Source organism: Pteropus alecto, unplaced genomic scaffold (genome assembly GCF_000325575.1).
Source record: "Pteropus alecto unplaced genomic scaffold, ASM32557v1 scaffold134, whole genome shotgun sequence".
In the NCBI taxonomy this organism is placed as follows: Eukaryota; Metazoa; Chordata; class Mammalia; order Chiroptera; family Pteropodidae; genus Pteropus; species Pteropus alecto.
In genome coordinates this window covers 12,356,917-12,374,790 of record NW_006436283.1, presented here as the reverse complement: position 1 = coordinate 12,374,790, position 17,874 = coordinate 12,356,917, and the positions used below count along the sequence as shown (strand labels likewise).

The 17,874-nt window shown below is 56.5% G+C and overlaps 1 protein-coding gene and 1 pseudogene across 1 annotated transcript in view; one reads left to right on the top strand and one right to left on the bottom strand.

Moving 5' to 3' along the window:
• Positions 1–17,874, bottom strand: part of SCN4A (sodium voltage-gated channel alpha subunit 4) — a 29,705-nt gene that overhangs the window by 5,871 nt on the left and 5,960 nt on the right. The window contains exons 6-18 of the mRNA XM_006912308.1: positions 16,761–17,057; positions 15,456–15,519; positions 15,090–15,231; positions 14,327–14,536; positions 13,817–13,970; positions 11,822–12,060; positions 9,909–10,082; positions 8,783–9,139; positions 4,436–4,903; positions 2,360–2,492; positions 1,416–1,570; positions 696–869; positions 51–173 (exon numbers count right to left, since the gene is read on the bottom strand). Of these exons, the coding sequence (XP_006912370.1) occupies positions 51–173; positions 696–869; positions 1,416–1,570; positions 2,360–2,492; positions 4,436–4,903; positions 8,783–9,139; positions 9,909–10,082; positions 11,822–12,060; positions 13,817–13,970; positions 14,327–14,536; positions 15,090–15,231; positions 15,456–15,519; positions 16,761–17,057 (2,690 nt within the window). The remainder of the gene's footprint in view (positions 1–50; positions 174–695; positions 870–1,415; positions 1,571–2,359; positions 2,493–4,435; positions 4,904–8,782; positions 9,140–9,908; positions 10,083–11,821; positions 12,061–13,816; positions 13,971–14,326; positions 14,537–15,089; positions 15,232–15,455; positions 15,520–16,760; positions 17,058–17,874) is intronic.
• Positions 17,423–17,541, top strand: LOC112480078 (annotated as a pseudogene).

The following is a 17,874-nucleotide window of genomic DNA, read 5'->3' as shown; positions in this document are numbered from 1 at the left end:
TAGCTGTCTCCCCACTCCCCAGTCCTACTCAGAGGCCCCCCAACACCCACCCTCATGCCCTCGAATCGGGACAGCGCCCTCAGGGGACGAAGGGCCCGCAGAGTCCGCAGGGATTTGATGGGTCCTAGTTCTGAGTAACCCAGCCAATTGGCCACCAAGCTGATGATGGAGACCTGTAAAGAGAAAGGGGGGGTGGGGTGGGTGCTGTCAGGGAGTACGGGGCCCCTGACTGCCCCCTCCCCAAGCCCAGGGACACAGTCCTCAGGGACAGGTCCCCCACGGGGGTCTTCCTGGACTCAGCTCTAGGGTGTCTCTACCAGACCCCTTCCTTAGTGGGTGGTCCTGTCTGCTGGGCACTGTCCCAGCACTTGGGTTGGGTTCCAGAGATGTCATCGATTAACTGAGATGACCGTAAACAGGAGGCCTGCATGACCATCAAAGAGGATACAAAATCCTCCACAGATATTGGCGAGGACGGTTAAGTAAGACCGTCCAAGACGCCCCTTTCTTTCAGGAGCAGAGCGGTCCCCCTAGCCCATTATCCCCCTTCCCAGAGGCCAGTCTCCGCGGGAGCACGTTGATGGGGATTCTGATGCGCTATGTGGCCTCATGCAGCTCCTGCCCCTTGGGCTGAGGCTTCCTAAGGCCCTTGACCCCAAGGACAGGCTCTGGGACCGGCTGCGGGTCACACGCACGTCCACGATGAGGAAGTCGAGCCAGCACCAGGCGTTGGTGAAGTACACCTTGAAGCCGTAGGCCACCCACTTGAGCAGCATCTCCAGGATGAAGATGTAGGTGAAGATCTTGTCAGCGTACTCCAGGATGGTGCGGATGACACGCCGCTGCTCGATGTAGATGTCCTCGAAGGCCTGGGGGGACACCAGCATGGTGGGGGGAGGCCAGGGCCCGGGAGGCCGGGGCAGCAGCCACGTCCCCTACCCTGTCTGATGCTGCTGGTTCCCAGGGGGCTGACCTGGGGACGAGGATTGGGGCAGGCTGGAGGCTTCTCCCAGACTCCATGTGCCCATCATGGGATGAGCAAGTTTCCCTGTGGGGAGAAGCCCCTCAACTCCCCTTCCCCAGGCTGAATAGTAGCAATGCTCAGTCACCTGCCAGGGAATTTCACAGGGGCGCAGCTTCAATCCTGTCCTACCAGATTCCCAGGGCCTTCCCATCCTCCTCCCTGGTAGGCACCTGTGGCCGGCTGCAAACAGAGTCAGACCCTAACTGTCGCTTTAAGAAAATTAATACATTCTACAATGCATCCTGCAACCACAGGTGAGTTCCTCTAGGACTCTGGGTTGGAGACTGTGCAGGCTGCATCCCTCCCACAGTGTGGAAGGGCCCGGCGCCTGTCGCTGCTTTGGGCCTGGCACCCGCCCCTGCCCATGCCCGTCCCCCAGGGTGGCACCTACCAGGGCTCCACTACTTAGCAGGATCATGAAGACAATGAAGGTCTCGAACCAGTTGTGCTCAACGATCTTGAAACAGGCCCTGCGGAGGGTCCACCACGTCTTCCCACGGCCCTGGGAGATGTCCACGTAGAGGAAGGGGCAGCGCTGCACACAGGCTGGGGGAGTGAGCGGGGCATGACGTCACAGGCCTGGGGACCACCTCCAGATGCAGGCAGTATGTTCCCTGTACTTTCCTGGGGTGTACGCTCCAGCCCTCCACCGCGCTGCCCCCACACTTGGGGCCCCCAACACCTGGCTCCATGTCCTCCACTGCTGGTTGGAAATAGGTGGGAAGTAGGGTGGTCCAGCCCCTCCCTCGAGGCCCTCCCTCCACAGCCTACTCCGCCCATGTGCCAACTGCCTCCAGGGATGGACACACAGAGGAAAGACATGCAGGGATGTAGGCCGCCTGCCCTGTAGCTGTCAACCGACCTGTAGCTGTCAACCGACCCCATCCTCCCTCACTCCACCCAGGTAGCCTTCACTTTGCACAGCCCACTTTCTCTGGGCAAAGATATTTCTCCAGGGCTGTCTCCTGAGGGGCTGGGCAGGCCTTTCTCCACACAGATGAAGCCGAGGAGGAGGATGACGGTCTCGGAGCAGCCATTCCTGAGCACTTGCTTCACGCCCGGCCACACTTGGGCTCTTTGGGGTTCTGCATGGCCACGCTCAGGGCACTTCCGTCACTTACTGCACACACTTGAGGCTCAGGTTTGGGGGTTGGAGGCACCCTGGCTCTGACACCCCTCCCTGGTGCAGCAGGGTAGGGAAGCATCCGGGGAAGGAGGCCCGCATGCTTTCAGTGATGTGCATGTCCCCAGGATGTCCCGGAGGAGGCGATGGGCTGCGGTCTGCTGGGCTAGGGGGGCACAAGGCCAGGTGGGGGTGCACACGTGTGGGCTCACCCTCAGTGAAGCACTCCTCAGGCTGCTCCCCCTCGGGGTTCTCCTCGGCTTGCTCCTCAGGATCCTCCTCGGGGGGCTTGTAGTCAGCTGTGCTACAGACGGAGGAGTTCGCGTCGAGGGGCCGAGGCGGCTTCTGCAGAGGCCACAGGGTGGTGTGACCCCTGGGTCTTCCCACCAGGTGGGGAGGAGGAGATCAGAGTAGGAGGCCAGAGGGAGAGGAGAAAGAGGAGGTGGAGCAGACCTACTCTCATTCATTCATTCATTCATTCATTCATCCATTCACTTGCCCGCTCACCCACGGATCATGGAGCCGGCACCGTGGCCTGTGCAGAAGAGCCAGTGACCATGGCAGCTGTGCTCCTGCTCTCATGGCACTTAGATTTGGAACAGGGCAGGGCTGAGGCCTGAGCACGGGTGGCGAGGACATGAAGAGACATGTGAGGGCCTCAGGTATGAAAAGAGGCTGGGAGACAAGTGGGCTGGGCGTGGCTTGGGCTGCTGGGGGTTCTGGGAGGAGTGGGGTGGCATGAGGAAGGCAGCAGAGGAACAAGAGGCCTGAAGGCACATCTGAAGGGGCGCGAAAGGGGGTCAGGACAGACAGGGGCTGCCACAGCCCGCAGATAACAACCAGCGTTCCCGGGCCTGAGTTTCTTGTCCCCAGGGGCTGAGGGATCCAAAAAGGATGGACAATTTTCCCAGCTGAAGCTCCAGCCTGGGGCCAAGATAACCTGATGGGACACTGGTGCTCTGGCCTGGCCAGGCCTTCCCCCACCTCCTCCCGGTGCTGCCCAGTCAGCATCCCAGGCCCAGACTCCACTCCTCAAGGGGACCTCTTCGCAGCTAGGGCTAAGGCCCCTGAAGGGGAAAATGGAGAGGGCAGCTCGAGGCCAGCTCCGGATCCAGAATGATGACCAGAACACCAGGAGGGTCTTGTGCCCAGCTGACAGAAAGGAAGGTCGAGGCACGGGGCATCCAATGCACCACGTGCCCCGCCCATGTGCCCGCATTCTCACAATCCCTCTGGGAGCCGGGCTTGCCCCTCTTTAAAGAGCGCCCAGAGCCTTGGCCCTGGGGGTTCTCCCCCACCCCTAGTCCTCTTACTGAGGCCGGTGCCACATTTCCCTGGGTATTTATAGCTTGGCAGGCACGCGGCCTCCTGATAAGTCAGCATGCCACATATTTGGGGGCGGAATAAGAAGTCAAGAGCTTTCAGGGCAAAGTTCATCCAGGCTCTGGTGCCCAGCCAGGCCCAGGGCCAATAGGGTGGAGGTGGGCAGGGGGCCCAGACCTAGCTTATGCTAGTCCTTCCTGTGCCAGAGCTGGAGGGTGGGTGAGGGGGCTCAGAGTCAGCTTCCCCGGGAGGCCCAGGAAAGGCCCCAACCTCAGTGTGAGCTTCTGCAGGTGACCGGCAGTCCCTCCTGACCCTCGAAGAGGAGGGACATGAAGAGGCGGCATCTCGGTCAAGCAGCAGGCCCCCTGCACGGGCTGGGGTGGGGGGTCAGGTTCCTGCAGAGGCTGAGCCCCAGATCTCGGTTCTCCTTGCACCGAACCCATAGGTCTCTGAGTCCCAAGTCTAGGCCTAGCTTGGCCCACACTGGGATATTGGAACCAGCCCCAGGTGGGTTCTAAACAGAAACAGATGACAATGGCAAGAGCTTGGCAGGGGTTTCAAACCCAGAAGAGGATGAAGAGAGGCCTCTTGGGTCCTAGCCCCAGAGCTGAGGTGCGGCTGGTCAGAACAGCCTGTCCAAGAGCGCCACCTGCTGGTGAGATGGGGCCCAGGTGGCGCTGCGGGGTGGGAGTGAAGGGGTACCAGGCTGTCAGAACAGGCAGGGCGGGTCATAATAATAGTATTAATAACAGAAATAACAGCCACCATTCAGAAGGAGCTCACCAAGCACTTTACACACGCCATTTCATCTAACGCCCATCGAGGTGCCACGAGGTAGGTGTCGTCACCCCCATTTTACAGGTAGAGACACTGAAGCTTGAAGACTTGTCCAAGGTCACACAAAAATGTGAAGCCTTGTCTATCTGACCCCCGACCCCTCAAGCCAGGCCCCGTGACGGGCTCACCTTGACGTCCTCAGGCTCCGAGAAGGTGTCCGTCTCCTCCTCCGTCGGCATCTCCAGGTCAGACTCTTCGGAGGCGATGGGCACATGGATGGTCAGGTAGGGGTTGTTGATGAAATTGAGGTGGTCCAGCTCGATGCTGGGGGGAGGCCCGTCAGCCAGGCCCACGTGGTTCAGGATGCTATTGTCCTTCTTTAGGTCCTCGTCGCCCTCCTCAGGTGGCGGCTCCTTCTCGTCCTCGGGGCCACTCTTCTCGGCACCCCCGGGCCCCCCGATCTTGAGCATGATCTCCTTGGGGCTCAGGATCTTGCCGTGCAGCAGCCCCAGCAGGAAGGTCTTGACGAAGCCGATGCCCCACTTGATGCGCTCAATCGCGATCTGCAGGTTGTTCATCTCGCCGTCCTCGTCCGAGGCTGCCAGGCTGTCGGCGCTGAAGGAGCTCAGCAGCAGGGCCAAGAAGAGGTTCAGGACCTGGGGGTCAGGGGTGGGGGAGCCTCAGCTCAGCCTCTGAGCCCCCGAGGGTGCCAGGTCAGACCTACCCCATGCCGATCGTTTAAAAGGACGTCACCTAATGAAATCCTTTCGACTGCTCCTGGAGGTGGGAAGTGTTACTATCAACCTCAAATTTCAGATAAAGAGACTGAGGGTTGGGCACGGGGTAGGACTCTGCTGACTGAGGCCGAGGCAGGGTTTGGGGAGGTCCCCTGGGTGACAGACAGGGGCTCTTTCTGGGACATTGTCCTCCACTTGAACCACAAAGAACAGGACACACATCTTCAAGCTTCCAAGACTTACTGGGAACCTGAATCTTTCGAGCCTTCTTTTGTCTGTTAAGTGGGATTTTAATAGGCCCCGTGGTCCTGGGGCTCAGATGCATATTTCTTATTGCTCTGGAAGGGATTTTTGACCTCCTGCTATTCACCCTCATTTCTCCCTGTTAGATTCTCTGCTCCGCCTGGTTCTCTTCCCATAGCCCTGATGAAAGGGTCTTAAGAGGCTACTGGTCTAGCCCCCATCAACTTTATTTTCCAGTGGATGAACATTTACTACACAGGAATAAGTGGCCTCAGGGAGCTCCTGCCTAGTAGAGACAGACACTTGATGAGACAAATACAGTGTGCGCATTTGCATGGCAGCAGAGACGGGCACAGAGGTTTTGAAACCACACTGCTTGGTCAGACCTACCCCAAGAGCATTAGGGATTGTCAAGAGCATTAGGAATAAGGCATATCCCTGCTTTGTGCCTTAGTTTTCTCATCTGTATAATGAGGATGATTTCAGTACCTTCCTCTTTGCATTGTAAGAATGAAAAGATCAGTACAAAATAGAGCACACAGTAGGTACTCAAAACATGTTGGCTATTATGTGTGCAATAATGGAAGGCAGGACTGGGTTCTTTTTCTGGGGGCTTTGGGGAGGGCTTGGGTGGGCGAGTGGACACAAGGAAGTAGGGTACATGTGAACTGGCCACCCTTGCCCACCTTCTCCTTGTGTCTCTTGCTGTTCGACTTTCACCAGTGTCTTCCAAGGTCTTTTTGTCACTGTCTTAACTGTCTCGTTAACACAATAGCTTTAAAATATATATGTTGTATATATTTTCTTTGGGAAAATGTGTTGGGGGTGGGGGTGGGGAGGGGATTCTGCTCCATCTCTATGCCCCTAGCTACTTCTCTGCCTTTGCCCTCCACCAAAATTTATTGGTCTTCCTTTCCCTCTTTCAGGGAGAGGTGTCCAGTTGCCAGAAACACATCTGAGATGGGAATTAGCTGCTCTCTGGGTCAGCAGGGTTTGCACACGGCTCCTGCCTGGGACAGAAATAGCCGCCTCAGGCAAGGCGAGGAGAGGAGGGCCAGCGAGAGGGGGATCGACTTCACGTTCCCCTCGGGGTTCGGAGGGGTGGGCTACCTATGATCCAGTCACTTCCTCTTCTTCACGGGAACCTAGAGGAAGTACCCAAGTGCCATGCACATAGGGGACTCAGGTCCCCACACTCCCTCCCTAGCAGAGTGCCCCCATGCCCTCCGATGACATCTGTCCATGAGCCTGGGGGAGGGCGGGGACAGTGCCCAAGAAGCTGGCAGTGCTGCCTCCCTTAGCCATTCCACTCCCTCTGAGCAAAGTGGGAGAGCCACAGAGCTGGGCCAGAAAATGGTGTCGTGTGTGTGTGGGTGTGTGTGTGTGCGCGTGCGTGCGCGTGCGTACACGTGCATGTGCACGCACGTCTGTGTCTGTGATCACAGGGTGTGGGTGACATGCATACAGAGGCAGTGCAGTGAAGTGGTTCCAGACTCTGGAGCCACACTGCTTGGGTTCAAATCCTGTACAGGTTGCTAAGTTACCTCCCGGAGCCTTTGCTTCCTGATCTACAAAGTAGAGATGAAGACATGGAAAGTGCTTGGAATGCCGGATAAATGAGGCATTCGTCATCGGGTCAGGCGTCATCGGGGTTGCTGGTGCTGACATTTTCTCTATCACTATTGCTGCTATTGTTAATCTCACTGTTATTGGAGTTACGCAGATCCGGGTTCTAGTCTGGGCTCCTTTTCTCACTGTCTGTGTAGTTCTGGGCAGTGCCTCCTCCAAGCACAGAGCTAACATTTCCTGCCTTGCCGAATTGTCAAGAGCATTAGGGATAATGTAAATAAAGCCCTTTGAGCAGGGACTGGCACCCGCAGGAGCCCGATGCTCAGATACTGATGGCGGGGATCGACATTAATGTAAATAAAGCCCTTTGAGCAGGGACTGGCACACCGCAGGAGCCCGATCCTCAGATACTGATGGCGGCGATCGGGGATCGACACCACCACTGCACCCACGTGAATGCCCCTGGCCTCGGGGCCAAGTGCTTTACTAAGCACTTAGACTTGTGTATGTATCCTTCAGGACCACCCAGGGAAGTAGGTCACCACCATTAGCACTCCCATTTTCCAGATGAGAAAAACTAAGGGTAGAGAGGTTAAATAACTTGCTCAAGAAGTCCCAGTCAGTAGCGGCAAAGTGGGGGCTTGAACTGTTTTAGAGTTGTCACACATATAGACAGACACTTTCAGTCACCCTCAGGCCCTTAAACTTACATTCACAAACGGCTACTTGGAGCCTGCTACCGGCACCCTAATCCCGCCCCAGAGCTCTACCCGGCATCTTGTCTCTCCCTCTCTACTCCACAAAGCCTCCCTCCGTGAGTCCTCCCAGCTAAATGGCCCTTGGGGGCTCAGGACCTTATCCCATGATCTCCTCCTCAGTCGAGGTGACACCCCCCTCCACCCCCAGCAGCTTGTTCCTGCCCCAGCCGGAGCTTGGTGACATCTGAGAAGCGCTGACCCAGCAGCCTAAGGATTCCACAGGCCTTTGCAGAACTTGGGGACGTGCGTCTCCTCACCCCATTGCCCAGGGCAGTGCCCGCCACGGCATTGGGGCAGCTGGGCACAGCACTCCTGGGAGGACAGATCCCCACCCCACCCAGGGAACAGGAGGAGTCTGGGTCAGCAGGGAGAGGAGAGACGTCTCCCAGGCCCCAGCCACAGAAATGCTCGTCAGTTGGCCCACGGCCCTGTTTCTCATCGGCCCCTGTACCTCCGCCCTGCACCAGCCCCACGTGCCAGGCCCTGAGCCACAGAAAGCAGGATGAATGTTGTTTCTGCCATCTCTGGATTCTTTCAATGCCGAGGCCCGTTTCCCAGGAACGGAGGACGGGGAGAGGGTGGGAGAAGGGCCAAGAGGCCCAGGAGCTCCTGGGACCCACCTCACACTGTGCCTTCTTGCACGCCGTCACGGCCACTCCTCCCAGCTACCTCTTAAAGTATCTACCATTTTTCTTACGTGTGGAGTTAGAGAACCCAGCTGACCAGAGAGCAGTCATTAGTTCAAGGGCACACAGATGGCAAAGGAGCTGGGACTAGAACATGGGTCTGTCTGATTACAGTTATTATGTTACTTTATCCAAGACAACTAGGTTTCAGCAGTACTACTCAGAGTCCCATCCCTGGGCCAGAGGCAGCGGCATCACCAGGAGCTCATTAGAAATGCAGATTCCCAGGCCTGGCCCGGAGCTGCCAAATTAGACTCTGGGGATGGTGAGGCGGGAATCTAGGTTCTAAGAAACTCCCAGGTGATTCTTAAGCAGGTAAAAATTTGAGAGCCACCGGATGAAACCACAAAAGATTGCCATTTTAAGGGGGAAAAGGGAAAGGTAGGCAAGAGCTGAGTATCAGAGATTTCATAAAGTTCAACCTCCTAGGGAAAGGGCCCTCCAATGACAGCCCGATTCCAAGGAAATAAAGGAACGCCACGTCCCAGACACTTGGATTTCCTGGGCGAGGGTGGGGGAGCCACCCAGCGGGCCTCACTCACCACGAGGTTGCCGATGACCATGACCATGAGGAAGACGGTGAGGCACATGGGTTGGCCGGCCACCTCCATGCAGTCCCACATGGTCTCGATCCACTCCCCACACAGGATGCGGAAGACGATGAGGAAGGAGTGGAAGAAGTCGTGCATGTGCCAGCGGGGCAGGCTGCAGTCCGACGAGATCTTGCACACACACTCCTTGTAGCTCTTGCCGAACAGCTGCATGCCCACCACGGCGAAGATGAACACGATGATGGCCAGCACCAGCGTCAGGTTGCCCAGCGCCCCCACCGAGTTGCCGATGATCTTGATGAGCATGTTCAGCGTGGGCCACGACTTGGCCAGTTTGAAGACCCGCAGCTGCCGGCCGGGGGGGAGGGCAGGGGCGAATGAGGCTCAGGGACCCCTGGCCCAGCCCCATCTTTGGCAAAAGGAACCATCTCAAACAGCTCTACCTCCCATTCCCTGAGAGTTTGGAGGCCTCAGTTTGCCTCTCTGCTCAATGGGAACATTCACATCCTACCTACCACCTTATGCTCAACAGAAAAAAATAAATGTCCTTATCTGTTAAAGATACAGATGAAATTATATGTTGGGATCTGCTTTAACATACACCCCCACATAAAGTTGGGGGACAGTTGAAAGGAGAACTGTAGAGTACTGATGGCTGTTGAAGCTGAGTGATACGTACATAGAGGTTTTTATCCTGGGTGCCCATGGCTATATTATACGCTCTATATACTTTTGTAGGTGCATGAAAGGTCTCGTGATAAAGTTTTAAAAAATATTAAAAACGCTCCTATGGGGTGGTGGAAAGGAAACTACTTCGACCTTTCCATTTCATTACTAATGAGGTTCCCAAGCCTCAGCTTTCAGGTCTGTGGTATGGGCTGAAATCCTCATTCCACTGCCACTCAAGGTCACTAAGGGGGTCAAGCTCCTGGGCTGTCGTTTGGCCCCCTCAGCAGCCCTGTGTGATAATGGGGGGGGCTCCCTTCCTCCCCGTTTCCAGTAGGAAAGTTCCTGAGGGTGGAGTGGCAACGCAGGAGGACAGAAGGGCTTCTCCTCCCACCTTCCCGGGGGTCCTAGCCCTGCCCCGCCTCGGCCCTGGCCTGGGGGCCTTACACACCAGCCGGAAGGAGCGAAGCACAGACAGCCCCTGCACGTTGGCCAGGCCCAGTTCCACCAGGCTGAGGGTGACAATGATGCTGTCAAAGACATTCCAGCCCTGCTGGAAGTACTCGTAGGGGTCCATGGCGATGAGCTTCAGCACCATCTCCGCTGTGAAGATGCCCGTGAAGACCTGTGGGGTGGAGTGCGGTCCCTGTCACAAAGCGTCAGGGAGCGCATGGCCCTGGAAGTGTCCCACCCTACTCCCACCTCCTGGCCGAGGGGAGGGGTCCAGAGCTCTGAGGGGCCAGGCTGACGTGTATGAGGGAGAAGAACAGAAGGGCCATGCCACAGGGCAGACGGGGCCACCCAGAGACCTGGACTCAACTGTTTCCGGCCACATGACCATGGGCCGCCACTTAACTTCTTGGGGACTCCCTGTACGCATAGTAACATCGAACACTTACAGAGTGTTCGCATCACTTTCTGGTTCGCACCATGACCTCGAGAGTCGGCTGATTTCTATGGAGCTGGGAGGGATTAGCACACTGGTCACAGAGATGAGAAAACTGAGGCTCGAAGTTGATGGCAAGCACTCAGTCACGCTGCCCACACGGGACGAGTCAGGTCTCGGACCTGCCTACGTCAGTCTCCTGTCTCTACACTCTACAGCCTCTCTACCTTTGCTGGCAGGAGTCCCAGAACCCAGCACATCTTGGTGGACTCAGAAGTCTAGGGCAGGGGCCAAAGAGGGGACAAAGTTGGGAACAATGAGAAGGCCAGAGCTGTCCCCTAAAATCCTGGGGATGGAGTCTGAGGGCTGCGGAGCCCCTGAAAGCTCCCTGGGCACAGCCCCCCTCCTGCCGGGCACCAGCTGCCCTGGGCCCACAGCCTGCCCAGGCACATGCTGGGCCCCGCCTAGAAGCTGTCCCTGGCTGCAGCAGGTGCCCAGAAAACAGCAGAGTGTGGGCAGGGGGTGAGCAGGCGGCGGGCTGGGCCCATCACGCACACCCTGGCAGCTGCGCCAAGTCCAGAGCGCAGGCTGGCCCCTCCAACTCAGCCTGGCCAAGGCTGCCCAGGGCATCTCCATGGGACAGACCTGCCTGCCTCGCAGGATCTGCTTCCCTTGCTACCCAGCCAGTCCTGCCCTGCCCCAGGCCACAAATATTACTCTCCCTAGGCCCCCCACCCTCAAGGGTGGGAGGAGCATCTTGCCCATTTGCCATCCTGGAAAAATTTGAAGAGAATTGGGAAGGGCTGGTGAGGGCTGGGGGAGGAGGTGGCTTTTGTCCCTTTGTCAGGCTGCACCGGGGCTGGCAACAAGGTGATAATGCTCCTAATGGGCAGGGATAAGCAGGCGGATCAGTGTGTGTCAACAATAGCGGGTCAGGAAGAGCCGGAGAGGGGAGCTGGCCTGGCCGTGCTGGGAAGATGGTAGCGGCAGGGAGGCCGAAGGTGGGGGGACTATGTCCGGGGGCCTCCAGGGCGAGCTGGGCCCTCTTGGGCCTGGGTGCCCATGGCTATATGGCCCACTTCCAGGTCCCTTAGTCCCTCTTAGGCCCACAACAACCACTGAAAGTGGAGAGGCTTGTCACCCAGCTGTCCCCCACACCCCTCCATGCCCCAATGGCCCCATCTCTGCCTGCAGGGCGTGGCCTGGATCCCCGATCTTAAGGATTCCAGCACCTCATCCCCACTCTCAACCCTGAAACCCAAATACCGCATCCCATAGATCAGCCCAGGGACCTCCCTTGTACACCAGCTCACTTCCCCCACGTGCTGGGGAAGTAACCGCAGCCTGTGCCCGTATGCCCCCCAGTAGTGCCCCGTAGTTCCACACAGACCAGATGGCCCCATCGAACCCTGCGTCCCCTCCCCGTCCTGTCTGGGAATGACCGCCCCTCCCCATCCTCTGCCCCATCCTCTCCCTACCAGGTTGCCCACGCTGAGCACTTGGTCAAAGTGCTCTGTCATGGGGTAATGTTCCATGGCCATGAAGAGGGTGTTGAGCACGATGCAGATGGTGATGCCCAGGTCCACGAAGGGGTCCATGACTATCAGGTGGACGATGTTCTTGAACTTCACCCATGGGGTGCAGCAGTTCCATATGAGCACTTTGTGGGAGCACTTGTACCACCACGGGGGGCACTTCTTCTGGGCCTCTTCCAGCTCTGGGAGCAGAGTGGAAACAGGCACCTGATGAGGATCCGCCTCTCACGTGCTACCTTCCACCACCTAGATCTTTGGACCACCCCCCTTCGAACCCCCTCCCATAGATCTCCACATCTCAAACTCTGCCCCCTCAGGAACGCTTACTCCAGTTCCTCTCAGTGCATCACCCTCAAACCCACCTCTCCAGACTCAACCTCAAAGGCCCGCCCCCTCAGTGAGCTTTACCCCAAGCCCTTTCTCTCAATGCTCTGCTTCAAGATCTGCCTTCTTGACACACCCCACGAAGCCCCGCCTCTCGGTGACTCCCACCCCTGCCAGTGGCCCCTTAAGGCTATGACCCCCACCCTGCTCTAGCTGGGCCTGAGGGTCCCCAGGGGGTGGTGGGAGGTCACTACTGAAGGTCGGGTCCCAATTCCACCTGCCACTGCCCGATGCTACTGGGGATCACAGAGATCCCCTGCGGGCTCTTTCTCCTGCTGGCAATAATGCCACCCGCCCCCCGAGACTGTCCCCAGCCACGTCGTCCTTTCCCACCAGAGCTGCTTTCTGGAAATAGCCCCTGTCCTTGTCACCCCAGCTCTAAAGCCCTGGGGCTCCATCAGGCCCATGGATAAAGCTGTTCCCTCTCTGGGCCGTCCAGGCCTCTTCGGCCTGTGGGAGTCCTTGGCCTTGGTAATGACCTCGGTTAATTCCCACCAGACATTTATAAGGGAAGTGCTATTAGTGCCTCCCACTTCACAGAGGAGCAAAGGGGATTGGAGTAGGGGGCAGCCCCATGGACACCTAGGTTCGAGTGCATGATTGGGGTACCACAGGGGTGGGGGTAGCTGACTCTTATCCTTACCCAAGAATTAGCAAACTGGACCTCTCTCAAAGGTAGCAGATTCTAGTCTGAGTGTAACCCCTCCCCCACCCCCAACCTGGGTGCTGCTGCAGGCGTTATTGCTGGAACGTCTCACAACCTTCCCAGTCAGGGCAGCGCTGAGTGACCTCCTCTGTCAGCTCTGCTCAGCGTTCCCTGGGGCATTCTCTGGCAGGGCACACAGATACCTGGATGCCTGTCATATAAGGTCAGGTGACATGGTGCCCTCTAGAGGTTTGCAAAGTCCTCTGGGACCTCCAAGTCCTTCCTGGCACAAAGCAAGTTGCTGGAGAAGGGGACCAGGTCTCTTCTGTGACGGATTCCCTTCCTTCCTTCTCTTCCATCCTCTCTGTTTTCTTCCTTCCCTCCCTCTCAGCCGTACACCCATGTCTCTTCCCATCCATTAATCTTTCAGCCCATCCAGCCATCTGCGTGTATGGATCTACCCTCTCTTCATTACCTCATCCTTACTCTCCTCCTGAGACTCGTGGAACAGCATGGGGATTTGGGGGGAGTCTGTGACTCTGTCTGGGTGGAGTCTGACCTTCGGCCTTTAACTTTTACCCAGAGGACATTTGAGGAGCAGGATCTCCAGTTTCCGGAACATTGGGCCTTCCTGGTTAGTATTATTATCCTGTCTTTCGCCGTTGCCTTGGCAGCCCCCAAGGCCCTCCCGGAAGCCCCCAGTTCCCACAGCAGCTCGGCCTTGTAGCCAGAACTGGGCTGGGTTAAGCCGGGACTATATTTATCACGGTCATTTCTTCGATGTCCATATTAAGTTACTGTCCTGAAGCTGGGCCCAGCCAGCCCCACCCCCCACCCCCCAGGAACCCGAGTGGCCTGACGGGCATGGCAGGCGGAGTGGGACAGGTATGGGGGTGCCGGGCACTCACCCTCCATAGCATCCGAGATGCCACTGTCTGCGCTGCAGCTCTGCCTTGGGGGCCCCTTCTCCCCCGGCAATGTGTCCAGGCTGCCGTTGCAGTCCTTCCCGTGGGCTGGGTCACCGTCTGCCTCCGCATCTTCTAGAGCGTGGGCAGCCTTGGCCTAGGGACCAGCAAGGGAGATGGCACGAAGTCCATCTCTGAGCCAGGAGGATGAACTACTTGATTCTCGGCTTCCTCCCGAGTCCTTTAGGATGGGGGCCCCTCTTCTTGGCCTGCACTGAGCCTCGTGCAGAATCCTTGTTACATATGGAGAAACTGAGGCATGGAGCTGCAAAATACTCTTTCTATTGCCTGATGCCTCCCGACACACCAACGCCCCCAGCCTGGGGCCTCTGCTGCCCCTGCCTTGAAGCCCCTGCCCCTTCCTCTCCCTCACCCTCAGCCCGCCTGGGAGAACGCAGGCCGAGGGGCAGGGAGGTCCCTGGGTCCTTGGCCTCCTCTCCCCCGAGTCCAGACCTTCTCCAGCTCCTCCTGCTGCTTTTTGAATTTCTCCAGCATCTGCTGAAACTCCTCTTCTTTCTCCTGATCCTCAGCCAGGGTGGCCTCGTTCTGCTCAGCATACGCCATGGCCACCACGGCCAGGATCAGATTGATGAGGTAAAAGGAGCCCAGGAAGATGATGACCACGAAGAAGATCATGTAGGTCTTGCCGGCTGCTCGGAGGGTCTGGGAGTGAGGACAGGACAGGAAGCGTCACATGGTCTTCTGCCTGCTTTCACCCACCCACAATCATCGCCCAGATAGGTAAAGAGAGAGGGTCCCTTCACAGGGAGGCCATCCGAGGCAGGGCATAGTCATCCTTGGCAGGCTAAACTACAGATGGTAGTTATTACTATTACTGCTATTTTCATTACCATCCTCAGTGTCAGAAACGTCACCAAGGACCAGAAGACACTGGCATCCTAGACACAACCTGCTTGCCCTACAAATAATTGTATACGGGTAGAGTTGAATTTCTGAGCTGCCCTACTAGTCACTGTGAGGACTGGGGGTCTGTGCCAGGCCCAGATCTCGTAAAGGTAGAAAGAGAAAAAGATACCGTGGCTCAGATCTGGGCAGGTGCCCAGTATTGGAGGGCTCCAAGAACCTGTGGGAAGGGGCACTGAAGGGGTCCCACAAAGGAGACATCTTTGCCAGAGGTCTTGCCAGGCCCTAAAGAGGCTATGGGAACGGTGGGGCGTGGTTATAGGGCTGAAGAGCAGTGTGGGGACAGTCGTACCAGCTGAAAGAGGTTCTCCCAATAGTCCTGTGTCATGAGGCGGAAGAGAGCCAGGAAGGCCCAGCTGAAGGTGTCATAGCTGGTGTAGCCATAATTGGGGTTCCGCCCAGTCTTTATGCACTCGTAACCCTCGGGGCAGTGCCTGGGGATAGAATGGGGACTGGTTTTAGGGAGGGAGGAAAGCTCCAACTGGGGGATAGATGGGGAGCCCTAAGGGAAAAATCCTTCAGTCTTGAAAATTAGAAAGTGTTCCATCCATGCCCATGGGTTTTCTTACATTCCCATTCATCCAGGTCCTTGGCCCTAAGCAGCCCTCATTTTCAAATACCCCAGGGGCGCCTTTTCCCATTACCTAGCATCACTCACCCAGCATCACTGCTGTTCCCACAGAGCAGGGCATCCATGGCGCCCTCCAGGAAATAGAAGTTCCCTTTGGGAGTCAGAGGACACGAAGAAAACATGTCAACCACATGGACACACTGTGGGCACATGTACCTACTGCACACCTGTGGACATATGTGTGTGGATCACACCGAATAGATTCTGTCCGGGTGCCTCTCCCCATCCTTTATGCAACCCCAAGTCCCAAGATCTCTGGGTAGATACACTGCAGGGAGCTCAGCTCCAAGTGGTGTCAGCTCAGTGCCTAGTACAGCGGTCCTCAACCTTTTTGGTACCAAGGACCAGTGCTCCTATGAGAATCTAATGCCTGATGATCTGAGGTGAAGCTGAGGCGGTGAAGCTAGCGCTGGGGAGCAGCTGCAAATAGAGATGAAGCTTCGCTGGCTCACCTGCCACTCTCCTCCTGCTGTGCGGCCCAGTTCCTAACAGGCCATGGATCGGTTGGTACCGGTCCGCAGCCCAGAGGTTGGGGACCCCTGGCCTAGTGTGTTTGTACAGTCAGAATACAGCAGGGCACAAAGAGACCAGAGGAACATGTACGTGTGTGCATGGGAACGCTGTGTACCTGCGCGGGGCCCCTGACCAGGGGCTGAGGTAGCGGGCAGGGGAGTCTAGACTTCGGGGTACCAGGTTAAAGAATTTGCCAGAAGGCAACGAGGGGACTAATGGTGGCTGTGTGAGAACTGTGCCTTATGTGCACATACCTATGAAGTATGAGTATGTGAATAGGATGTGGATGTCTCTGTGCCTGGTGGTGGCCCTGCCAGCATTTACGGAGACCAGGGAGTGTGTAGGTTAAGGAATAGGGAATACAGACCATTGCTTTTTACAGTGAACGCTTCAGGATTTTCCAAGCAATTTGGCATTTGTCGTCACATTAACCCTTTGAGAAAGGTATTGTCATCTCAGTTTTATAGGTGAGGATTCCAAGGATCAGGGCAATCAAGTGACTTGTCAGACAAGTCAGCATTTACGGAGACCAGGGAGTGTGTAGGTTAAGGAATAGGGAATACAGACCATTGCTTTTTACAGTGAACGCTTCAGGATTTTCCAAGCAATTTGGCATTTGTTGTCACATTAACCCTTTGAGAAAGGTATTGTCATCTCAGTTTTATAGGTGAGGATTCCAAGGATCAGGGAAATCAAGTGACTTGTCAGACAAGTGGTAAGTGATGGGTTTAAGCTCAGGTCCTCCCTATGCTACTTATCTCACAAGGGGCTGCCCTCGGGGCTGGACTGGCCCCACAGCCTTCCGGCCTCCATTCTTACCTTCGTCGTTGATGTAGGCATCCCAGTCAAAGGTATAGTTGCTGGCCTTGCTCTCCTGGCCATTCCAGGTGTCATTGCCGTTCCAGGTGTCACTGCCGTTCCAGGTGTCACTGCCGTACCACGTGGCGTTGGTGTCGTTGAAGGGCGGGGGCCAGCGCACACACTTTTGCCGCAGGTTTCCCATGAAGAGCTGCAGACCCACCAGGGCGAAGACGCTCAGGCAGAAGACGGTGAGGATCATCACATCCGACAGCTTTTTCACCGACTGGATCAGGGCCCCCACAATCGTCTTCAGTCCTGACCAGAGGGAGCAGGGAGCGGACAGGGTGGGGTTATAACTCACTCCTTTATCCCTCCAGGGTTTTGCCTGCCCCAACTCCCTCAAGACTTAACTTACCAAGGACACCACCTCCCTGAAGCCTTCCCGAATGAGCCCCACCCTTCCGTGATCTCATTCTCAATCAGGAGCCTTCGGATGGCCACAGAATCTCAGCCACCGGAAGGGTGGATTGTAAAGATGTCACAGGCTGCCGCCTGACCCATAGAGCACACGGTAGGGCTTAATACACGTCTCTAGGTCAGCATTCCCGAAGGGTATTGTTCAGGGCCCTAATCTCCCAAGTTGTGCCTTTAAAAGGGGGGTTCAATAATGTTCAGCCTTAGTCTACGGCCATGCCACCCTGAACAAGCCGGATCCTGTCTGATCTCAGAAGCTAAGCAGGGTCAGGCCTGGTTAGTACTTGGAGGGGAGACCACCTAGGAAGACCAGGTGCTGTAGGTGTGAAAAATAAAAAATAAATAAAAATAAGAGATTATAAACTGACGAGGTCTTTGCAATCTGTGAGATCAACCAATGGTTGCCTTGCCTAATAAAAGAAAAAACGGTAGACAATCTAATGCTAGAGAGAAAACAGATCTTGACACAATCAGAAAAGCCAAAAGAAAATTGAAATAGTTATGTGAGTCAGTGTAGTTTATTGCTGGGCCTAATTGTCTAGCATTTGTCTTCTTTGCTTCTGGCAACACTGCAGATAGGCCAGATGTTTCCCGGGCCTTCAAGGTTCTCACTAAGTCACGGCCATCCTCAGCATGACATGGGCTGGGAGAGGGCTAA